Source organism: Ammodytes marinus (genome assembly GCF_949987685.1).
Source record: "Ammodytes marinus genome assembly, chromosome: 1".
NCBI lineage: Eukaryota > Metazoa > Chordata > Actinopteri > Uranoscopiformes > Ammodytidae > Ammodytes > Ammodytes marinus.
Window position 1 is genome coordinate 33,286,097 of NC_137230.1, and position 26,020 is coordinate 33,312,116.

The 26,020-nt window shown below is 41.9% G+C and overlaps 1 protein-coding gene across 1 annotated transcript in view; it reads left to right on the forward strand.

The window, feature by feature from the left end:
• Positions 1–22,144, forward strand: part of tox3 (TOX high mobility group box family member 3) — a gene marked incomplete at its 3' end in the record, with an annotated part of 41,525 nt that extends 19,381 nt beyond the window's left edge. The window contains exons 2-7 of the mRNA XM_080040765.1: positions 4,471–4,536; positions 11,728–11,979; positions 19,741–20,004; positions 20,545–20,775; positions 21,002–21,082; positions 21,257–22,144. Of these exons, the coding sequence (XP_079896891.1) occupies positions 4,471–4,536; positions 11,728–11,979; positions 19,741–20,004; positions 20,545–20,775; positions 21,002–21,082; positions 21,257–22,144 (1,782 nt within the window). The remainder of the gene's footprint in view (positions 1–4,470; positions 4,537–11,727; positions 11,980–19,740; positions 20,005–20,544; positions 20,776–21,001; positions 21,083–21,256) is intronic.
• Positions 22,145–26,020: the final 3,876 nt, after the last annotated feature.

Consider the following 26,020-nt stretch of genomic DNA (forward strand, 5'->3'; position numbering starts at 1 on the left):
CAGAGAGGCAGCTGCAAAGTGTTTATTCTGAACCGGGTTGTAAATGAGCATGTATTTGGTGAGGAGCAACCTCAGGAGTAAGAAGATAACGTTTCCAGGGGCTACCAAAGGGCCTGACCAGGATTGCAGGGAAGGGAAACTGGTGCTGATCTTTTGAGTCTCCGATCCCATTTGCTACATGTGATAAAAAATCTAGGTTTTAATGGCGGTAGTAGGCCGGGCTTTAGAGGAAATTACATAAAATAATACATAGCAAATTACCGCAGGTTTCTCCAAGGTTGGAGGTTGAGCTTTAACTGTAGTGTTTTCGCTGTCTTTTATGGAGACCACTGGAGAACATATTAGCACACGTGTCATGTTCCAGAGAACACATGCTAGGCTGTGATTACCGAGCTCAAGCTGAACTGTAAAATCGCTTGTCAGCAGTTGATATGTTTCTGGAAAAGCCTGGGCCCTTCATTGAATTAGTTTGGTGGTTTTCAGTGGGGAGGAAAAATGTGTCCAATTTGGTTACCTGCTGACAGACAACGCTGATATTGTGACTTTTTGATCGTGCTGTAAAACCAAAGCGTAGCCGGCTAAAGTTGATTTTAAAAAGCCAATTTAAAGAAAACATGCTGCCATCATTTGCCTTTTAGAGTCGTTCTTTATCATGTTATCACCATTGACAAAGCAGTATTCAGTGCTCAGACCAGAAGGTATAGGCTAGTGCATGTTTATTTACCATTTGTATGCATGCAGAGATGGCAGCTGTGCTATCAGAGGCTCTTCAGGCGTGTATTCTGTGGATCTTGGTTGTCCAGTTCATGTTTACTGATAGGATCTGTGTGGTGACTCCATCATATTGGGGGCTGAGATGGGGTCATGTTGGTGCAATATTGTGTCTGCCCTGAGGTTGAAATAATTTTGTTTGCTATAATAGCTGTAAAACACCTTATTTCCCACCGGACTTTCTTTCATACAAATATTCCTGCTCTGGGATTAGGAAGGCACTGGAAAAAAAACAGGCATCAAAATGACACTATAGCCTCACTCAGAAAAATACAAACTGTGGGTTATGTATGCCAATGTTTGTAGTTTAAAATATGTTTTGTCTTATATATAGAATAATTAAGAATAGCATTGAGGTATTTTCTAGACTTAAAATAAAATAGGGAGGCATCACAGTGCATTTACAGCGAAATTTTAGAAATTCCCATTCAACCCATTCACTGCGAGGTTGCTTAGTTTAGTGTCTGCCTGCGATCATGCAGACAGTGGAGTCTTTTCACGTTAGGATCAGGGTCCGTGTAAGCTCTTAATTCTCTCCTGTTTAACAGTTATTGAAGAAATGTGCTGGTGGTGCAGAAGGAGAAATAAAAACACTGAGTGCCCAGTGTTTGCTCTGCCATGTAGCCATGTCTGGCTCTTTGTGCGAATCGTATTACAGAGCACCTTTTACCATGAATCCATTCTGTTAATAAAAGCCTCCTAACCACAGCTATTTTAAATCACTCTTTTCTATGGCTTTGCTTTGGGTCTCTCTTCAAGAAGTACTTGAATGCTTTTTGGAAATGTGAAGAAGTGAGATGCTGGTTTTTTCTTGGATGCATAGCCTGAGCTTGTACTAAAGTGCTTTACTAAATGCACTTAAGGCCAGTTTATTGTGTTTCAGGGGCATTTATTTGGCAAGCACCCAAGTTATTCCACTCCTCCCTTTTCATTTACGTTACATATCTGATTCCAAAGTGCTTTTCCGTGCACACACATTGCTGTTTGGCCCCTTCACATGGCGACCACAGCTCTCGTCTATAGCTCGTCACATCATTTTAATTACAGAGCCTTCATTGTCTGCGCTGACCCATTTTTGCGTAGTCCCTTACCGTCAGCTGCACGGTCCCTCCAATCACACTTAATTTCATCTGGCGTTTGACTCAATCGGCACTGCCGCAAACATGGGTGCCAAATGCTCCCCTGCTCCCTCCCCACCCAACAAAATAAATGAATTGGGAATAACAATAATATTCGACACTCCCTTCTTGGTCGTCCACTGAGGCCTCTGGCACGCTGCACCACAACATGGTACAACAGCTTTTAATGGTGAAGATTGATACCGGCTGGCTGGGGACATTTCTTGGGATGTTAGTCACAGTTCTCAGAGGAGATGTGGAACTGCTCTTAAAGGGCCCTCCGGAAACACAATAAAACATAACTCACGGAGACAGAGCCCAGGGAGTTTCACACCACTAATTAGCACTTGGACTTAAGTTGCTTTTGCTTTCTTTAATGAAGCTAATGGGATTCCCTTAATATCCATGCTTACAGTATGTTATTCAACCACACCTCTCACTGTGGTGTTTGTTAAATACCCATTGCTTCCTCATTCGTAAGCAATCGCATGCTCGTGAAGTTGTCATTCACTTTAATCAGTGATGTGCAAAATGGAAAGTAATTGAGTTGAAAATGTTTGGCTAAGTTTGCACCAAGCCACTCCGATCACAGAGACATTTCTCAGATTGTTTTCTTCCACGCAACAGGTAGGAAGGTATTCTGTATTAAGGTAACATAAAGATTTCAAATCTGCTTATTTACCTCTGGGATTTTTCTCAGTGAGCTATTTACAAAGTAGAGCAATTGTCTGCTCGCTGTTTTAAAATCTTATTCACATCCAGAGAGATGCACAAGGATGGAAGAAACAGAGACAGCGCTGCACACATAGCCCTATCTCCCCCCACAATCAGAACAATGTTCCTAGTGCTTGAATAGAGGAGGATATCTCTGAGACTTCAATTTGTTATCTAAAAGAAGAAGGGGGAACAGAGTAACACTTCCAAGATAAGCCCCAGCATAAGGTTAATTACCAACCGAGTGGTTGACGTAACCCAACCATGTCATGTCTAAGTTAACACACACACCTGGGGAATAGAGGGCCGCTAGCTATTGACAGATGTTTCTCACTTGAGGTGTGTGTGTCTTTCATACAATTGTGTGTGCATTTGTGCAAACATGTTTACCCCCTGTGTTTTTCGAGTCAGACATAGTGTAGTGCAGCTCCAGGTAAGATGGCACCTGAGGCCCTGGCAGCACAAACCACCTGCTCCAAGCTACATGCTAGCCAAGCGTGTGGCTCCCCATTCTCGTTGGTGCATAACACTGTTAACATTGCTGTCGATTCCAGACTCTCTCTCCAGGGCATAGACTAATTAATGGATAGCATTCGCAGTTGATTAGCAGCAGTTCTTTCGGTAATTACATTCGCATACTAACCACTCAGAAGAAAAGGAGAAGGGGAAGAAAAACACAAAGGCCTAGAAAATGTATTAATGCACTTCTCAGTGCACTCTGATCTTAATTTGTTTCCACTATTGTTTGGGCTTCTGCTTTAGATAAGGCGTTTTTCCTCCTTCCCTCTCTCCATCTATTGGAGTTGTTTGTTCGTCGCTCATAATGTTTTAAGAGAGTGACTTTGTAATAAACACACAAAAGAGATTACTGCCGAGCTTTGTTGGAAATGTGTTCTCAGTGGAACCTCATGAAGACGCACACGGGCTGTGATTCTTTCTCCTCCGTAGCGTGTAGGCTGGGTGTTGCACTCCTCACTCACAGAGAGGTGCATTGTGCTCCTAGGCCCAGCTGCTAGCCCATAATTCTTCATTCTATGTCCCATTGTTCCTACCTGTCACCATGGTTCTGTCTCCAAATAAAGGAAGTGGCTGCCATTTTGCCAGCAGGCTATGCGTGGGTTGAGGGTGGGAGGGTGCGGCATGTTGTCAAAACAAATACGTTATTTCTTACCAAAGTATAGGGTTTTAATAGCGTATCAACTGTCTTAAACACCAATGTGTCCATCTTAATGCAATTCAATCACCACTGGTTACTCTGGTAATACCATCTCTAATGTACTGCTAAAAGCTTGAGTAGAATATACTTTTTATGTGTCACACTGAAATAGGACGAAACCAAAAATACTTTTATGTTGAAATTCCATTTGTTATGAGAATGGATAAATGTCCAAACTGTGTTGGTGATGGGAACCCAGCTTTCCATTCACCAAAAAATGTCCTCAACCCACAAATAAAAACACACTCCACCTCCTCATTTCCTCTCAGTATCACTCCTCTCCCTTACTTTATTTGAAGTTAATAACCTGCCACCGCATCTAGATACTTGGCTTTTGTGATGCAAACATATCCTTAATTGCCATCCCATAAGAGCTGAATAGCCAGACCAGATTCTCATTACCCTGGTTTGAATTGGCTTGGGCCTCTCATATGCCTCTCGTCATGCCACAATAATAGCAGAGTGGCTGTAGCACGCACAGAAAGGGCTTTAACTCAGTGTGTAAACATTCGGAGCCAAGTGCGACAATCTGTTTGAGTGACAGGTGTCTATTATGAAAGTGGAGAGCTCGTGATACACTGGATGTTATCAGGAAACCAGCAGACTCATTGTGTGTGTTTTTTTTTCTTTTCTTCCCTTTTGTATGTGCAGTTCCAGAACAACAACAACTACATGAACATGGCGGAAGCGAACGGTGCCCTGCTGGCTGCTGGTGATGTGAGTATACACTTTCCATATTGAAATTCCATTTTTAACATGGGAAATGCAAGCGATACAAACATACGCTCCAATACAAATGCAGACAAGTAAGAGAGATGTCATTCTTGTTTATTACATTGGTAAAACAACTGACCTATTTATCTATTTTTCATGCATTATTTATTATGAGAGTCAGTCATACATAAACATCACATGTATGAATGTAGATGGGGAGAACTTGTGAACTGTAAAATCCAATATCTTAGCATAAGCCCTATATTTCACAAGATAAAGCCATGTACAAACTTCAATAACGACAGATTCCTATTTGAATATCTACATTTGTGTCATAGGCAACAATAGTGTATTGCTTGAAAAGCTGCCTGCTCAAATGCTGCCTTTCCCTCAACCCACACAAGACAATAAGCTTACAGAAATCAGAGCTTGGCTCAGGCTAACCCTATATTGCCTCATAGTAACTTATGTGATGCTGATGTGATGTGACTTGACTTCACTCTCTAGAATAAAGTGATATCAAACACCTGTTATTCTTCCTCTTTTCAAAGACATAATGAAGGAGCCCAAGGAGATTATATAGATCTGTCACTCTCTCAGAGCCTTTCTACCCATTGGCACTTACACAAAAGTAAAATGTCACCAACACTTTGAGTGTGTGGAACTGCTGGAATAACTTTGAGTATGGTACTTTTGCATTAAAAGAAAGAATGGAATAGTTGTTTCCCTGGAGCTATATAACCGCCTCTCTGAGCCATAATAGTCCTAACTGTGTGCTAAATTTACCCGTTCCATTCGCCCTCCACCCACTCGGCTGCCCTGTCATTAGAGACAAGTGCACCAAAAATACCCGTCATCCTCTGTGGTTCAAACGGGCCAATCTCATCCAGTTTAGCCAGGGATTAGAGATTGATCTGGCTTTAAAAGCCCCCACAGCAAAGCATCATTACACAGCTTCCAAAATACACAGATACATGTCATTGTTAACTTTATTGGTTTCAGTCACGTCACTTGGCGAAGTCCGGACACACAACTGTGACATTCAAGCTCAGGCAGCGACAGCGTTTTGGAGTGGGTGACCTCATGTTCATAAAGTGGCTCAGCTTTACAGGGTGTTATGGAAGGCGTTTAATTTCCCCCTGCATGTCTGCTGAGTGGGCGCATCATCCTCTGTATCCACCGGCTGCCGCGGCCCACACTGCAGCGGGGACCACGCCGACTCAAGCTGCCCCCAGCTGTGAGGGCCCACTGTGGCAGTCAGGAACATGGGGGATGGGATCCTTAAGAAGAAGGGAAAAAAAAGCCTTACTCATTTGCATTTTATCAAAAGGAACAACTGTTTCCAGTGTTAGGGCACAGATGGTATTGTGCTTAAGAAAGAGAGAAAGAAGAGGACTTGAGCATAGATTTTTCTTTTAAAAGCGTGTCCCCCTGTATGCAGTGCTGTTTGGTGCAACTTGAGCTAAAGTAAAATGAATGTGGCTTCCACTTTGAGTTGTGTGAGGTTGCACGCTATCTTCACTGTAATGCTATACAAGTCCACTTAATATGTCTGCCTTGGGCTGTGGTTACCCTGGGAGAGGAAGTCTCCATGATGAACCGCTAACTTTGACACTAAGGTTGAATTTATGCCACCACATTTGGTGAGCTATTGTTTTCAAATCAAACAAAGGGTTGTCACATAAAAAAAGATGTGCCCTTAATTTATTTTATGCTCCTGCTTTTTGTGTATGGGCTCAAGTTTTCTTAATTTAGGTCTAGAAAAATGACCATTAGCTTTAGAGGTACAGTGTGTAGAATCTATCATATTATATTATTCATGAGTATGTCTTAATAAGTATATAAGCACTTCAAAAAACACTTTTTTTTTAAATGACCTTTAAAATATATCAATCAGTGCCTACGTCATGTTGCACCACCATGTTTGTACAGTAACAACCTTGCTATACAGGAATACCTAATTAACACCCATCTAAGGTTTGCTAACATTAGCCACCAAAAGCTAGTGGTCATTCCGGTATCATGCCAGTTTGTTGTCCCTTTTCTCTGCGTTGTTGTATGTTTCTAACTCGTACCGCAAAATAGATGGTGGTTCGCAATTTCTGTGCTATAAATATAAACCACATCCATACTATTTGTCTGCACAACGCATACTGTTTATTTGAAATTGCATGCAGTATGTGTCGTGCACAATGCAGAATGCTTATCAGAATAGCAGACCTGTATTTGCAGTTTAGATGGCCAATGTATCATTTACCTTGTGCACTTAGAGGATGAGATAAGATGACCTTGGTGTGCCTGGTAAAGCATACATCCTAGGAAAGCTTGACTGCTTCCCTTTAGGGGAAAATAATATTGTACACTGAGATTGTGTTCCACTCAGCTGTATCAATTTACTCTTCCAATCAAATTAGAGATGTGTAATGAACTATAAATATGTAGAAATGGACTAGAAATGATCCAAATTTGAAATAATGTTGATTAAGGGTGCCATGGCTGATGTTGTCATTTGAGTAGCTGCACTCTGCCTGTCTAGATATTTGAAACTGGATCCCCAATCCTGCCTCTATTGATTCCGAGGCCTATTATATGCAGTAATTGCATGCTGCTGCCTTTAACAACTCTTGGTTATTGCATCTGTGAATTGCATTACTACGTTTATTGAAGGACTGGGAGTATTGCCTGAAAAGCTTTCTCTTGCTCTTTGTCCTGATATTGAAAGAGCACCATGGCAGCACAGGGATAAAACTTTGGAAGGGGAAATTGAAAAATACACATCTCATTTCTATTGTTGTAAACATTGTTTCATTTGCTTTTATAAGGTTAAGACAATATCCTGGAAGGACATTTTGTCCCGATATATCTGTTTGCAAGAGGATGACGCCTACTACACCAGTGACCTTTCATCTATTGCTAGTTTAATTTGTCCAATACTCTGGTTTATGGCTAAGCACCTGCAAAACTAATGACATTCCCTTAAGCCTAGTTTTTACTTTGTGTTTTAGTGATAGTTATCAAGTGCTGGCATGTTAATATGGAAAACATTATACCTGCTAAACATCAGCATGTTAGCATATTAGTGAGTCATTAGCATGCATATGTTTGTTCAAAAACTAAGCCCCAAATTCAGACATTTTACTTTGCACTTGCTTTACTTTAGTTACTGTGCATACTAAGGTACATCTGAATATTATTTCATTTTTAAGTGATGATTGTTGATCACCACATAACAAACACACCCCATTCTTTGAATCTCTTGGGTAGAATGTTATACCTGTTGAGAACAATGTGCAGTGTTGCATAGTTTGGTGCACATCCAGCGGGCACATTTACCACACACCTGCTCAGGATGTTCCTGTCGGGTACATCAGGCCTCTCTGTTACAAGCCCTGCTCTGCCCTCACACCAATGGACCCTCTGGCTGCCAATGGACACAAACACACACACACACACACACACACACACACACACACACACACACCCACACATACACATACACATACACACACACACACACACACACTCTGCCCACTCTGTCTCTCCATTGTGCTCGCCCTTGCCCACCTTTTGACATGTACATGCCTGCACATCCCAAGCCAGTATATGGCCCGGCACTTGGCTCTGCTGAGCCCTTCGGAACAATTTAAATGGATAATCAGGCTGGTGATGCAAAGAAAGTGGATTGTGCATCACGTAATCTGCGATCAGAGCCCCCTAAGCTGCTCCGGGTGTCGAATTAAACTGGCTTTATGTGAAATGACACTAGACAGTGTGCAGCAGCACTCTAGCACTCTGTGGGTTCCAGTAGAATCTGGCACCTCTTCCCCGGGGAGAAGGCCTGTTGCTTCACAGACAGCCGACATCTTCCATTCCCCCCCCCCAAATGAGACCCAAACGTCTTCATAATCCATGCCCCTGGTGCAGATGTTAATTTGTATCATCATTAGCAAAGAGAGCTGATGCACAGTCTTTAACACTGATATTCCTTCCCACACTCTATCTCCTTTGGTTTTGTTCAGCACACACTAAACACTAGCATTCCTCTCCTCTAAGCACATGTCTGTGCTTTGCTTAAAGGTCACCGTCATGCTCGTGCTGCTCTCCCACAAAATATGAACTTCACCTCAGCCAACTTTCTTCGTTGACATCTCAAATCTCTAGGTCCGCGCTCTGTAATTCAGGCCACACTGCCCCGGCCTATAGGATCCAGTGGCCTATATAGTTCTGCCCTGATTTATATTACAGTGTAAGACAACAGGGAACAGGCCTTCTCACAATATTTGATTTGTTAGTTTGCACACATTCAAATACAAAATAATACACCATAAAACAACTCAAATACATATTTGTACATGGAAAGAGAAAGAGTTTGCGCTGGAGAGGTCAGAATCCGAAGGGGGCTAATAGTGAAACCTCACCAGGCTTCTTATACTGTAAACAATGTAATACCAAATAATTACAGACTAACATAAATACATAATAACAATAAAATAACAGCAAACAACAGAGACATCGAGACTATCACGAAGGGAGCATCAGCAGAGATAGTATCATAGTACGGCAATAGTACAAATGTAAGTGATATGTTTACTTCCTCTAAAGCATTCCTGCAAGGCCTTTTGAGTTCAAATGTTGCCAAAGTTTCACAGCATGTGTTGTTTATCTGACTGCACTGGACAAGACTAATACAGGGCTGATACAGAGAGAAGAATTAAAGATCTCTAAGCTGCTCTGAAGATGCACGCTGCACCACAAGGGACGTTGAAAAAGATGAACGATCTATAATTCTTTACATATGCTACAGGAACTTTTTGACCATGACTTATGACAATTTATTTAGATTTATTTTTACTTTAAAAAAAAAAAATAACTTCCAGAGGTTTTTTGTTAGGGTGGACTGAAGCCTAACATGACAGCAGAGGACTGAGAGTACAGGGTTCCTACTGCTTTGTGATTTATTCTGTACTCCGCGTGCCAGAGGCCAGAGCTGTGATGAATATGACCTCGGCTGCTTCTGAAAGGAGAACTGATTCTTTAGCTGTGAAACAAGCACCGAAAAGTGAAACGCTGGTGGTGGTGGTGGTGGTGGTGGTAGGAAGCAGGAAGAGAGATGGAAAAAAAAACTCTATTAGCTGCCTCTGCCACTGGAATTCATCAGTGCTTGTCAAGACAGCTGCCCTGAGTAGGCAATGAATTAGTTTCAAGTGTCTGTGTGCTAAAGCAAGCAAGGGGAACATTAATACTCCCTAATCATGGCCTATGTGTTGGCATATTCCCTCCGTCGTCTCCCGTCTGTTATTCTATCCCCGACCGGAGACGGAAAGACAGAGCCGAGGAAGACAGGGGAAGACATGCCTGGTTAGCGCCGTTGTTGACCATAGTTAGCTCTGCTGGCAGGTCGTGCAACATTTGATATTGGGTTTAGAAGTTTTAAGAGGAGTAGAACATCAATGAATATATCCTGATGTGTATTAACACCAGATTTGTTTTCAGCGCACAAACATTGCGGACAGGTAGCGGATTGTTAGGAGCTATTCACTGATTTTGAGGTCTCCACCTTTAAGAGTGAGCCAATAAAGAGTGTGAGGAAAAAACTCAACAAGTGAGGCATGATGATCACCTCCAGGACTCACAATCCCATTGAAAATGATATACAGGTGTGTGAAAAGGTGAAGTTAGCATGCAGCAGACTAGTGCCTGATTTAGGTAGAAATTCTTATGATAATGTCACTTTTTGGTCTTTAGGCCAATCATTTCACTCCGGGATGGTCTGAACTTTTAAATAGTTAATGAGGTCGCCGGAGGCAGGTTTTAAACGGAGCTCTTTAAGTGTAGTAGTGTTTAAGATCAATATGTGGCACTTCATCATTGTGATTCCCAGTAGCTTCCTGATGCAGAGCTGTTTTGTAAACTACCTACTGGCTCTGTGATTGTAAACAAATCCCCATCCCTTGAAACTGCATAGTGCACCTTTACAGCAGTATGCCAAGGGCTAGCAGGTAGAATCATGTCACCTTTAGTGCTAGACCAATGCTTTGAAGAGGCTTTAGTAACTCAGCAGCAGAAGCCCAGCATCTCAGATAGCACGCTGATCTGCCCCTGCATGTGTTTGGACCTGCAGTGTGGTCATTGTAACCATATGAATATATTATTGGCTTTCCAGCGAGTAGCTTAACGCAATGTGCCGAAGAAAACAGGACCCAAGTAGGTGAACATAAGCAAATTAAGCGTGACCAAAAGCTTTAATTCCAAAAGGCAGAAGGATTAGGCTGTTTGATGAGCAGATTTAAGGGTGCAGGCAAGGGGAACAAAAAGAAACACTTCTGGCCAAGCGTAATAATCTTTGAAAATGTTCTTTAAACCCATCTCCCTGTGACGTGTATTTTATACTGCACTTCAACCCAACATCTTCCCTCCCTCCTCAAGATTAAGGGCTTTTATCATGTATCCTCTCTCTCTCTCGCTCTTGCTCTCTCTATCTATCTCTCTCTCTCTCTCGCTCTCTCTCTATCTCTCTCTCTCTCTCTCTCTCTCTCTCTCTCTCTCTCTCCCGTGATTGCTGTGTGATATTTTTGCTTTTGACGTCTTCTTCCACTCTTGCCTCTTTTCCTTCTTTTTCGCCAAAGTGGACTTTAATAGCTTTAGGAAATGTAACATCTTAGTGCACTTACATACAACTGTATTACCACTCTACTAAAACACTCCCTCCCTTTAAACAAAGTTGTCCGATCTAATCCCTGAAGGTTTCCTCCCCAACATGTTAGATAAGGCCCAAACTCTGTGAATGCTCCCTGGCCGTTTTGTGTTGCTGGATTTCATGACCCTGCTGTCAGGTTGAAGATGCAAATCTATCCTCTTAAAACTATCATTTTCCCAGCCTCCATTAACATGATCAACCATGTGCAATAAAAACTTAGCACCCTAGCACTAAGCATTTAATTCACAAGTTATAGGTTAATGTGTGTATATACAATTGCACTTTATTCCTATACTCTACATTTCTATGAAATCCATGTTGTTGATGTTCAAATGTTCGGTTTTATGTTTGTTTAGTGTTTTTTTGGTGGTTGTACTCTCTGTGAAATACGTTTGTATGAAGCAATCATGCACTGTGCCCTAGCCAAATTTCCCCACAGGGACAATAAAGTTCAACCTAACCTAACCTAACTTTCCTCTTCCTCCCTCTCCTCACAGACTTTTCACACACCCAGCCTGGGAGACGAGGAGTTTGAGATCCCTCCCATCACACCTCCACCGGAGCAGGAGTCCGGTCTGGGTCTGTCCGATGTGGACTCACCTTTCCCACCGATGCCTGAGCCTCCAGCTCCACACAGGGGTCCCTTAATCCCCCAGTTCCCCCCTCAAAACATGGATCTGCCCTGTATTACCATCTCACGCAACATGATGGAGCACGACGGGGTGTCTGTCAACAACGGCCAACCTGGGGTGAGCACCATATGCATATACACCGCTAGTAAATCAAGAAGTCCTATTTATTTTCTGAGATTAGATACATGTTTTATCCATTTGAGAACACACATAAATCTTGCCCTTGCTTAACTTCAAGATGGAATCAGTTATTCTGGAAAAAAAGCTTGTTTTTGCCAAAATCAGTAAATATCTCCTCACTGTCTGTTGGCTACTGTGTATTCAAACCACAGCAGCCGATTCATAAGTATGTACCACTGCAGACCAATGATATCAGAAGCATGCAGACCTTAAATGAGCCCTTTTACTGAACCGTAATGTCACCTTCACAGTTTTCATACGCCTCCTGATGTCAGTGCATCTGGCACAGCATCTGGCCTTCTTTACAACACACGAGGTGCATGATCACATTGAGTAAATGTCATGATATTAGGTTATTTACTACTAGATTTTTTTTTCGTAAAGCACACAAGAGTGTGGATGATCTCCCTCTGTAAAGGTTAGCAGATGTGAAGAGATCACAGGTGTTGGAGTACAAAGCGTATTCAGCCCCAGAAGGACAGTGGAAAAAATGGGACCCAAAAGTGCCAGAGTTTCACATGCTCATATTTAATTCATGTTGGCTCCAGCCGGCCTTTTTTGTGTGTGTGCAAATGCTGATGCATGCTTCTGTCCAATGTCGCACCTTCAGAGAAGACAGGGTCAGTTTATAGTTCAGGATCATCTTTGTCTTTGCGTTCTACAGAATTACCATCAAATGGAAGGGCTGAATGAACATCATTTTAGCGTGATCCTCCTTTACTGAAATACAAATGGTCAAACATGGAAGAGTAGACAAAGTAATCAACTCTCTTTATGTTGATAATGTTATGTGTGCTATATAGATTGTAAGATTCTTGTCTCGGGGGTGGAAAGGCATTTTCAAATGCCACAATCATAGAAGCATTGAAAAGGAAAAATGGAAATGTCACTGGCTGACTAGTTGTCTTACAGACCTATTACCAAGATGGAAGATTTGTTTAGGAAGAAAAGAAATGAAAGGACAAAGGCATCATGAGCAAAGAGATGATGATGTTGATGCTGAATTTGCTTTGTGAACCACAGAGCACATAGCATTGAGAAGAGGTGCTATGATCATTATAACTGTGTGAATAAATGTGTTTTTAGACCCCCCTCTCTTTTTTCTCTTTCTCTCTCTCTCTCTCTCTCTCTCTCTCTCTCTCTTTCTCTCTCTCTCTCTCTACCACATTTGTTGAATGGCAGTGATATTACAGATATTTATTTACATTCCATATGGGAAGGACGGCTATAAAATATTTTACAGCTCCTTCCCCCTGCTTCCATGCTCCTGGCATGTAAAATAATTGCGGCTTTTAAAAATATCTCGGCCGTCGCAGCGTACAGTAAGTGAGCCCCCAGAAGGCTTTTTGCCTAAAGAATTTTCATTTCATGGTCAGTTAAGCTTTCTACTTCTGCAAGAAACGGAACCTTGACACAATTACATTCCTGACTGTTCTCACGACTTGCTGGAGGATTAGATTTGATTCTCAAACATTATTCCTCTTTAACACCATTTGCATGGCTCATGTCTCTGATTGTGCCGAGACTCTATTAAAAAACTGAGCAGGAGAATGTGGGTTTCTGCTCCTTTGCCTCGTGGCATTGTCATCGGCACACTACTCTCTCGTTATCAGTCATCACACATTGTCCCGATGGAAAGGGCTCGGGTGGCCCTTCATTTTTCCTGTAAATGGGATTGATCCCCAAAAGTCCTTTGCCTATAGAATTTCTATTCATCTGTTGTTTTTATCCTTCGCCTTGAAAAGAGACAACGCAACTTCTAAATGAGATAAGTAACAGCGACGATCTCAGTGTACTCTATATATACACAGACAATGATTTACGAAGGCCCCAAAAGGGGTGTTTTGTCATTTTGTCAGCGCACTGATAAAGGAAATGACAACCTTATATACATGATTACATTCTGTGTTATTTGTTATGGCTGCAGGGGCAAACAAATAAACCGTGCACTATTGCAATTACATTTTTCATCAAGCCACCATGCTCATATTTCCCAAACACTCGTCTTCGATTTTCTTTCTGTACACTAGTTAACTGGTTGAGAATATTTTAGTGTGCGCAAAAAGCCTGTCTCTTATCAGAACTTAATGAGAAAAACCCAACCAGTGAATACACCTGGACTACTTTCAAAAGCTTCTTCCATGTCACTGCATTGCCAAGTGTTCCACTAATTCCTCTCCCCATAATGTTCAGCGTATGTCTCGCAAATTGGCCACAGATGCCGGGCTTTCTACAAAGAGAGAAATACATTTTCTCAGCTGCAATGTGCCTGGCAAGCCCTGAATCTGAAGTCATTATTTATTTAGGGGCACTTTACACGGCCACGCAAAACGGTGCATACGCAGAAAAATTTCTGCGGTTGCACTATATCATTTACAGGAAAACAGCAAACGCAAACGCAAACGCAGGCATGAACCGCAGATTTTTGAGATCACCTCCGAGGGAGGATTTTTTGGAAAACTTAACGGTTTTGGTTTCCTGTAAACACCGAAACCATTTCCCCTAATAACGCTGACGTCACGGCTCCACCCTCACACATGCGCATTGCGTTTGGATATAAATAGGCATGCGCCGTCTTTGTAGGTCCACGTGCGCCAGTTGGAAAACAACAACAACAATGGCGGATCACCGAGCTGTATTCGTTGTGCTCATGGACGTTGTGCTGTTGCTGATGCATTTGTTATCGTGCCACCAATCGCTCCTACAAGCAAATAGGGAAAGAGTTGTGCTCTGCCTGTTTTTCTAGCTAAATAAACGTGTGTCACTTCTATATGCCAGGGACACTATCAGCGTGCAGCGGTTAAGTTAGGCTACTGTTCAACAAAAGGAGCATTAAGGCTACGGCTTCACAGTAAAAGCATTTCACTGGCTAAACATTCATAGCATTTCGCTGGACACACGTGAGTTGACTTTTATTTTGAAGTACGCCTAACAGGAAAATATCCGCTCACGAAGCCCCTTCACTATCAGCAAGTCTGCTGTTTTTCCGAGTTCAATGCGGTGAAATAAGAGGACAGAAAGCTTGTCTTTTACAATATTTGTAACCCCAAGCTTACACCAACCGCTTTATGAACGTTAGTGGCATTAATTTTCGGTTACAGTAAGGTTTTATGCATCAAATTGTACCGGAAGAGCTATCTACTAGGCTGTGTCACCGCTGACTATTGGCTTGGCATGGCTGCTACTTCAGCGATTTCGGCCCGTTTCCTCTGAAAACTTTGTGTACGGGTGAAGATGTCAGATAAATTGTGTCTGAACGGGTTTTTTTTTTTTAAACCAAAAACGGGAAAACTCACGTTTTCACCGTGTAAAGTGCCCCTTAATCTGCTCTCCTAACAAGCTTCTGACTCTCATTTTTGTCTCCCAGCATGTGTCCTCCTGATTTGTGATTGAATCTCAATAGTGCCAAATAGTACTGGAGTTAGGGCTGCCAGACAGTATTGCTTTATTCACAATTTCTTCTCGATTTTCTCCCTCCTGCACAGCGAGGGTCTCTGGGTTTCCATTTCAAAAAACACCTGGTGCCTCCACCGCATTGTAAGGTTTTTCTAGACACATGTAGCGAAATGTCCTCCGTGATTGGATTTGAAACCTACAGTAGTCAACTCGTTGTATTACATGTTCCAATCAATATCTAGGAGATATGGGCCCTGCTGTGTTATTACATTTACAATTATATGGCGATGCATTAAATATATTTGTGTTACCAACTGGTTGTTTCACATACCATTAGCTTTACTGCAGCAATGCTATTTTAATATCTAATCCGAAATAGTGTTTTTGGACTACATCCCTCATGCATGATAAATGTGATGTTGAAAAACCCATTTGTAGTTTGTTGTTCACATGATTTGATATGCCTTGATATTGTGTAGACGGCCAGTGAGTATAATACCTTCTGTTTTGACCGATCAAAAACCACTATATCCTGAATTAAATGGAAAAATGTGAGCGCTGTTGCAGAAAGCATGTTTTTCTACAGTTCTCTCTTATCTCCCTTCCAAGCCAAGAAGCACTGAGTTGTACATCAATTTAAGAGAGTGGAATTTTTTTTTTCTTTCTTCGCTCTGTTTCTTTTTTTCTCCCTCGACAGACAAGCTATTGTGACATATTGGGTCAGTCAGAAATGAAAGATATTCATGCAGGCATGCAATACTTGTAATGAAGTCTCAGCTTGACCTTCTGCATGATTGATTCTGTAATTTACTTTTCTCAGGCAGCTCTCAAAATGAAATGATGTCATGTTGGACAAGTTTTAAATACCCATAATGCATCAGGAGAAATGGTAGAAAAAGGGAGTACGGGTCAGTGGCTGCACTGGACCGAGGGGAGTGAGCCCACCGGGTCTCACAGTCTGAGGGGACGGAGGAGAGAATGGGAGCAGGGGTGAGAGATTTGTTTTTAAGTAGGGGTTAGAGGTTGGGGAGATAGAAAGAGGGAGTTTGAACACCAGAGAGAGAGAGAATACAGAGAAGTGTGTTTGACTGAGACAGGGCAGGGGGAAAGAATAACAATTTATCTTCATGCTATTATAGCCTTTACCGGCCTTCAAAATTCCATTTTTCTCATTTGGCTTAAGCAGAGACTTCAGCAGGTTGCTAGAAATGGTGGGAATAAAAATAAAATTATGTACGCGTTTAGAAGGCGAGTAAAGGAATATGTGCAGAGCTGATAAACTATCTTTAATAGGACTGACCTTTCATGCTGGCGAAAGTTACTGGGGGATTCATCCTTATAATTACCATATAGATGATTTTACCCCTCTCCTGCCATGGAACATTTCCAAGAGCTCTGGCATTGATTGAATGGAAATTGAACTTGTTAACATTCTTTTCAGCCTGTTACAGCTCAGTACATGGTGCCACTGTTCATACATTCTACCCACATTCTGATTTTCCAATATCTTTAAGAGCAGACTAGGGCCTGCTTTCATTGACATAACTGTTGAGATGTGTATCACTCGGTGAATGCATAATGTTGCATTTTGAGTCCAGCTGCTGTGTTTATTGGCCCCGCGTTTATTGTGGAACGGGTTTCACACTTTTCAATAGAAAGTAGTTGTTTTTTTCCCTCCTCTGCTAGTTTTCTGAATGCTTTATGCAGGCTGTGTGTGGAGTGTCTGCTGTGTTAAGTGTTGATGAGGCCAACAACAATGTGAAAAAACAAGCTTATTTTTCTTCTTTTTTTGCAGCGTATTGTTGGCGGCATTATGTGGTTGCCAGCTAGTTCAGCTTTCACAATGAAAGCAACACAATGGGGAATCTCACAATATGGATTTAAATAAAATAAACCTTTATTGATTTGGGAGTAGATTTCAGCTTGTTAGTAGTTGATGTACAAACACAGCGACGACAGCACACCTAGAGACAGACCTGACGGAGGAGGGCACATCTGGCCACTGTGTACTCAAGATAAGGACTTATTTGCAGATTTGCGATGACTATCACAATATCTAGTCAGCTGTCTTCGGGGGCTGCTGACAATACTGCAATCAAAATGCAAATGAACGAAAGCACAGGGACATAAATAAACATGGTAGTATCAGATTCATATTCACAATCAAGGCAACTGTTAAGATGATTTCTTTCACTGGTGTGTTATTAGCTGTTATCTTTTCATTCAAATCAGACATGTGCTAATGCTTGCCGTGTCACTGACGTAACTGTCAGTTCTTTTGTTACATAGACTGAATAGCAGAATGCTGCTGCGCCACTTATTGCTGCAATAAGTGATAAAATAAGACAGTTAGCAGGCTGTTAGGTGCGATATGATAAAGGGTCTGACTGTGGTCATCAGTGCATTTATTTTATTTTAATGCACGACATCCAAAGGCCATTTAGGAAAGAATCACCATATTCCAAACAAATGGCAGAATGGTCCATTGCTCTAAGTCAAAACTGCATCATTGGGATTGGGAAAAAGTGTTATTATACAGATGGCCACGACTAATGAGCTCAGTGTGTGCGTCTTTGATGTTCGCAGCGAGCAGAGAGCAAACTGCGAGCCGTCATGTTCTCAGTAATGAAGATGACAATAGCACTTGGAACATGGCGCGTTGCAGATATGTAAATCAGAGTTGTTTGGTCACACGCTTGTTTATTGCAGCTTTTATTTGCGAGGAGGAAACTGAAAGCTCCCATATTTGAAGAATCAATATGTCTTCCATCTCTTCCCACACCTTTTGCCTCTCACCTTTTCGCAGAATCTTCCCTGGCACATGTAAATATAAATCCGCGCTCACTTCATAGATTGTATTTATGATAAGCAGTCGACATGGCATATGAGGACGGACTGGATTGTAGATCCAATATCTTTCCGTCTGAAATGGTGTTACAAATATTGTTTTTTTTTAAGACGGGCATTCATAAGGTTCTTTCAATAAAGCCAGGTGTGTGGGTTTATGATGTGTTGATGTTGGGAGAGATTGGGTTTGTGCGGCGGAATACCAGATGGATGCACCCAGGGAGAACAAATCACCTTTTCTTGTTGTGTTCACGTCTGCTCCTCTGCTCCATGTCAGCTCTGCTAGCTCTCTGATCAGTCTTCCCTCTGGGGAGCTGGCACTACTTGTAATTTCATCCTCGCCCACAATCAATGCAGACATGTTGACTACATAGCACCTTACATTATATCAAGATCCAAATGTTTTCACCTGGGGAAAAAAAAGTGAAAGAGCTTTTGAAAAATTTGATTACACTACTATATCCTGAATGGTTGAAGTGAGTCTACCTGTCCAAAGCTCTTAAGGCTCATACCTTCAGCCAGTTGATTTATGGAGTTGATTATATAGAAGTATTTCTCCACTATTTGGCAGTCAGACATGGTCTATGAAAGGTGCCTCTTTCACAGATTTATAACCTTAAAAGTAATAGTACACTTAGGAACATTTGCATGGAGGCTACTTCAGATGTAACTGACGTGTACCTGCATGCATGCAAACAGCACTTTATTGGTATTTGAAGGTATGTACCACTGCGCAGGGAACTGATTCCACTGTTCCCCCTCCAGGGAGCGGGCAGTCAAAAGCTGTGTCACATATTTTCATACAATAGAGTATTGGAATGAATCAACTGAGCTGTGTAGCCATCTATTACCGGCTTATGAAGTTGGCTCCTCTGGTGTCAAGATCATTTATCATGGCCTGTAATGGAGACATTTAAGAGGCAGGACATTGTGACATGCGATCTGCCACATAACAATCCCAAGAATCCATTGACCCGATTTCCTCTCTGGTAAAGAGATACAGCTTCCCGAGCTTTGTACACAGGGTAGTGGTATGTCAAAGTGAGTACAGGGATATCTTTGAGCCAGAGAAATGAGTAAGAGATTGTTACAAAAGTCCATTTATCTGGTGTCTAATATCTGTTGTTCCCGGTTGTTACCCATGTACTTTTGTATCCATGTCTTATTTGATTGGTTTAGTGGTTTGACATGTATCAAAAGTCTTGCTCAGAAGTTAATAATACAGTTATATAAACCAATATCCTGTTCTCAAACACACACGCTTATACACACTCACATTGTCCTGCATAACTTTATGAAAGTATTTATGTGGAGGCTTCAAATGAGCCCACTGGGTTTTTTGCCTCTCTCTGTACTGTATTTGTTTGTCATCTTTGTCATTCTGTATATTGTGAATTGTGAAAAACCTGTTCTCATCAAGCCCCCCTTTGCTTTTTCTATCAATTTCTCTTACAGAATGTTGGACCAGGCCATCTCCGCCAGTACCCGCCCAACCCGGCCATGGTGATGAAGTCCATCATCAGCATGAACAGCCCCAATGGGATGCTATCACGGAATCAGCTGACCACCATCAACCAATCCCAACTCAATGCACAGCTGAGCCTAAACATGGGAGGACCCAACATCCACCACACCGCTCCGTCACCGCCTGCAAGCAAGTCTGCCACTCCCTCTCCCTCCAGCTCCATCAACGAAGACGAGCAGGACGAATGCAACAGGGTGAGCAAAGTTCAAGATTATATGGATGACTAAGTTTAATAGGGCTCTGTTAAAAAATAGATACGACAATGTATTGTGATGTTTATTTTCACAATATCTATTAGGTATTGTCGGCTCCAAAAACCGATAATCTGAACATTTTTTATTTAAGTTTTATGAACTACAACCTCCGCTCCTGTAGATGTCGTAGTACAGCTAGTTGGGTTTTGAATTTGAATTAAAGTTTATAGTTTAGTTGTTTTGAATCTGCTTAATAATGATCAATATAATGCGATGCATTCAACAATTGTATACAGCAACTTGTATTTCAGATCTGTTTTCTCGTTTTCATTGAACTATGTGGAATATCACAATATATCTCAATTACCATTGTATCACAATGTATCGTGATATGTCATATCCTGAACCATGTATTGTGATGTGTATCGTGAAGTCTTTTCCAATACCCAACCCTAGTTCTAAATAATAAGTGTTGGAAATTAAGCTGCTGATGTGAAATATCTTTTAGTTTTGACAATAATCTATCTAAATCATTTGCAGATCATTGGAGAGAAGCGGCCGGCCCCCATAGACCCCGTAAAGAAGCCCAAGACTCCAAAGAAGAAGAAGAAGAAGGACCCCAACGAGCCTTCGAAGCCGGTGTCGGCTTATGCTCTGTTCTTCAGAGACACCCAGGCTGCTATTAAGGGTCAGAATCCCAATGCCACCTTTGGAGAGGTGTCCAAGATTGTGGCGTCCATGTGGGACGGTCTGGGAGAGGAGCAGAAGCAGGTACTACAGCGTTTTTAGATTATTCAGCCTGGTCAACATTTTCATTCAGTAGTCACCATTAAAGTTAATAAAAAGTTAGGTTATCATTTATCCACATTCCGGCAAGAGACAAATGTACATACTGCAGGTGATCTGTGTAATGTACTTTATATTGTCAAATCAAATGTAATAGTGATGGTTAACAAAAAGTATGTTTCCATTTACACATACCTTTGTGTTTTCACAGGTTTACAAAAGCAAAACCGAAGCTGCAAAGAAAGAATATTTAAAAGCCCTCGCCGCATACCGTGCCAGCCTGGTTTCCAAGGTGAGCAACTGTTTCTTCTTTTCACCTAAGAGAAATGAGTCAATGTGACAGAAAAGTGAATTAAACTTCTCAGAGACCTTGTACTACTTACTACAGTGTACCTGTAGAATGAATTGTATTTTTCAGAGGTGCAAACTTTGTAGATACAAGTTTTGCTATTTTCTCTCCATCCAGGCTGCAGCAGAATCGGCAGAGGCCCAGACTATCCGCTCGGTCCAGCAGACCCTAGCCTCCACCAGCCTGTCCCCGGGCCTGGTGATGCCTTCGCCCCTCAACCAGCACCCGTCCATGTCAGCGGCTGCTGCTCACGCACTTGCCCTCCAACAGGGCATGCCCCGGGCCATCGCCCCCAAACCCCTGCAGATGAGACTAGGGGGCAACCAGATCGTGACCTCGGTTAATGTCTCCCACCAGCAGAACATGTCCTCCGGAGGGGGGATGCCACCGCAGCAGCAGATGCTCGGCCAGATGGGGGCTGGAGGCGGGGCCATGGTGGCGGGCGCCCAATCCACGGCTCAGATGAGCCCGCCAATGCAACCTGTGCCGCAGCAACATGCCATGCAGCAGATGCAGCAGCAGCAGATGCAACAACATCTCCAGCACCATCAGATGCAGCAGCAGCAGATGCATCACCAGCAAATCCAGCAGCAAATGCAACATCAGCATTTCCAACACCATCTCCAACAACAACTGCAGCAGCACCACATGCAACAACAGCAACAACAACAACAGCAGCAACCTCAGCAGCAACATCAGCAACAACATCAGCAACAACATCAGCAACAACATCAGCAGCAGCAGCAACAGATGCAGCTGCAGCAAATGCAGTTGCAGCATCAGTTGCATCAGCAGCAGTTGCAACATCTCCAGCAACAACAACAGCAGCAGCAGCACCAGTCCCAGTGTTCCCCACCCCAGCACTCTCCTGGTACGCCCCATTCAGTGGGCAGTGGCTCCGGGTCGCTAGGCAGCCCTCAGCCGGCCCCACAGCAGCAGCAGCAGCAGCAACCACACCCCTCCCAAATCCAGGCCCATGCCCTGTCCCAGGTCAGCATTTACTGAGCCAAAACTAAAAAAATAAAATCCTATCTCAAAGAACAGGAATTAGAATAAAAAAGCATCATTCCGACGTTGCTTTTTCTAAGTTGCACTTAAGAAGTGTGTAAGATTTAGAATGTTATACAAAGAACTTTGTCCATTGTTATAGACGGATATGCACACACGTGTACAGAGGGGTTAACATGTTAACTGGGTTTATTTCTGTCATGGGGTTAGCTATGACAAAAGCCTGTTAGGGCGAGTGTGCCCAGTGATTGTTTATTTGTTTGTTTGTGACGTCTTTCAGTTGTCAATTTAAACTGACTGGGCACAGGATATGTTGAAAGATGTGTGTCTTTCACTGTTTTATTTAACGATAAAGCTTTATTTATGAGGCCTGAGTTGTCAGTTCAGCGCAAGAAAAAAAGGACAATTTCAAAGGATTTCGATCAGCTTTTGGACTTGCTGATTCACAGGATACTTGCTGGAAACCAGTAACTCCACACAACAGTCTTTGTTCCCACACTGGCCAGTATATAGCGAGACGTTCTTTATTCCAACCTTTCTCTGTCACCCATCATTCTCACAGATGAAACTGTTATACAATGGCATGGAGGTGAATGGTTGATCAAATCATCACACGATGGAATCCCAGTGGTATTTGAACCCATTTAAATCACGTCATCAATGCTAACAATGTCTTGAAGAATGAGCGGAACTGAAATTAGAAGGTCTTATGATTCAGATCTCTGGATGAACGACTGAACGGACTGAGACAGAAACTGTCACACATCATTTATGTCATCATCACATCATCAAACTGTAGCTGTAATCTGCTGTACATGTTTAGTAGAGCGGGGTTAGACCACACCTCCTTTATCCAGTAATCCACCCTCAAGATTGCCCAAAAGCGTGTAACTGGCACCCCTCTACCCTCCCCCCAAAAATGTTCTTTAATCTTATTTGTTTTTACTTCAGATGTTTAACAATTAAATTATGTTTTTATTTTGTGTAACAAAGGGGATATTTTATGGTAAATAAAAAACAAATTTCCGGATCAAGGCAGATGGTTTGGGGATGGATGTATTTTTACTCTTGATCATCCTTGGTCATTGTTTTGAAAAAAAGGGAAAAAAGAAATCTTAGCAGAGCCGGTTTGTTGCACTGCCAGAGCCAACTGAAAAAGGCATCGGAGGTATTTTTGCCAACTGTACAGAAGTCCCTGTTCAAAAAAAGTCAAAAGAAAATGTTGTAAATTTTTCATATCACCTGTTGTAAAGTTTTAATATGTGAGGCTTTAATTAAAACATTGTTAAACGACCTGTGGATTGCTATATCACATAGTGCATTTCTGCTCTTTTATACTTTTTTTATGAGTTACAATAGCAGCAATTCATTTTGTTTGTATTTTGCTTACAAACCAACTGCTTTTGAAAATGCTGTCCATAGAATAAATGCATATCGGTATGGAGTTCTTGAAAAGTGGTTTTCAGCTCACGATAGGAAAAAAGTAATTTAACGTTTGAGTTTTTTGCTCGGCCATGAAGACGAACCCAGAGACATTCCATCACTAATATGATAGTAGCCATAATTTTGTATGAAGTATTATATATTTCTTTGTGTCTCTGTTCAAAATTAAACTATCAATCACAAACATTAATCTGAAGGTATCGATTTATTTCAAAAGACATGGTAGCCATCAGTGGTATTTCTTCACAACCTCTCTATATTGCAAATAAATCCACCAATCTATATTCATAGCACTCAGTTCTTTATGAGATATTAAGAAATACATTTGTATGTTTTCTATGGATTTATTATATAAGAAAAAATTAACTTTTTATGGTTGAATGAGTGCACATGTTGGCATTATTATAGTGTGTGCTGTTTCTCAGTGATTAGCATGGAAGTCTGTTGTAACTGTGTGTTAAAACCAGTGTTGATACTGGACAAGGTCAGCATGTAACTGGTACTTGTCTCAATAACAGCCCCCTCCTCACACACCAGTGCATTGGATTCTGCCTCTTTCTTACTCCCTTCAAAATCGCTTCATTTCCAAGACATCCCCAGGGGTTTGCTGAGCTCCCTTGAATAATATGGAGAGCGGGGGGGAGGGAAAGCAGGCAAACAATAATTATCATATCTTCACAATAGCCTGTGAGTCCACTGGCCCAGGGAATGGCCTTTTATTATTAGTTTCCTTTCCAGCGGCTGCTTTAGACATTTTACACAACATGAATTAATATTAGTTACAAATTAGGAGAGAGAGAATCTAGTCCTGTGCTTCTGTGATAGCGGCTTGATCGAATTTTCAAATTTCGATTTGTTTTTTAATTAGTAAATTTTTAGGAAAGCATTTGTAATTTGGGCCATTGCTGCTGCTGCAGTGGTAGTGATGGTGATGGGGCTCTTCAGCTCGAAATGGAAAACGATGCCCATTTCTCTGCCGTGATTAATTGCAGCATCTGTCCTGTCAGAAGCCCCAGTGAAGAGGTCTGCGGCGAAAACTGCAAATAAGCGCTGGCAACGGTTCTTAAAGTGCTTATGATGAAATGAAAATTAAAAACAGCAAGTGCCGCGCATGACCTGAATCCTAACACAGGGAGAAGAAGAGGAGAATGTGAGAGCGGGGTGTCCATGGATACCAAACACATGCTTTAAAAACACACAGTAATGAGGCTCTGGGAAATCGCCGTTATTATTCTGAACAGATTCACAGCAGAGCCCATTAATAATGCATGGAGCTCCTTGTTATTCCATAACCCCTCAGTACTGCGGTCACTGTGTGTACAAATATCTCACAGCAAGGGTTGGAGTTATGGGACTCTGCAATAAAAAGGTTACAGATATTTTCAAAACACTGCTACACATACACACTGACACTGTCACACACACACACACACACACAAACACACACACACACACACATCATTTACAAGGATAATACACTGCTCTTCCCTATAATGGTACTGGTAAGATTTGAATAGGTGAATAAATACTATTCACCTGCTTTACTCTGTAGACTTTGTTCTTGGTGTGTCCCCTACTAATTTAAATATTTGAATCTGATTGGTCGAAACGTGCCTAAGGTCGAGTCGAATAATGTTTTTTTGATTGATTGATATATGTATTCTCAGTTGCGACATTCGCTTCCATTGTTTTCCTAAACCAGACAAAGGGGCTGAAACACCCGTTTACAGTTTGTCTTCTTGATTTGGCATAAGAATTGATTTAATTGCGACTGAGTCTACCATGGTGATTTAGTCATGCACACTAAGGAGATTGATTAAAAGCTCATTAGTTATTTTGAAATAGGTGATGTATCATGGGGAAAAACCAAGCAATTCCATGTAAAATCAGACTTTCAGCATAGGCTATATCCTATATACATAGCTAGAATAGAATTAACCTTGTTTCATATCCACACTTTGTGACTATTTGACTGAGAGATAGTCGAATCGGGCTCCTTTGATCAAATAATCAAACAGTTGAGTATTCAGGGTCGACCCTGACCCTCATTTCTTTTTTTCAGAGCCCAATATGCTATGATTATAGAAGCATAAGCAATCAATTTCACCCATGCCAATGGGCACGATGACATTAATGTCATTAAAGTATTGTAATCATGAGGTGACCTAATTGTCCCACTCCTCTCGGCTGAGGTCAGTGGCCCGGCGCTGTGCAGAGGATGACCAATTGGAGTCAGATGTGGAAGCTGAGGGATTCAGTATTTTAATTATTTATTTGGCTCTTTTGTTGTTTTCCCGTTCAGCGCACAGATACAATATGAGCATAACAAAAGGCCTGCTGACACTGACCATCTGACCGTCAGACCCACGCTGCAGCCAACCTCACAGTCTGGACTGGACTGCTCGCATGATGTAGGACCTGCCACTCCGC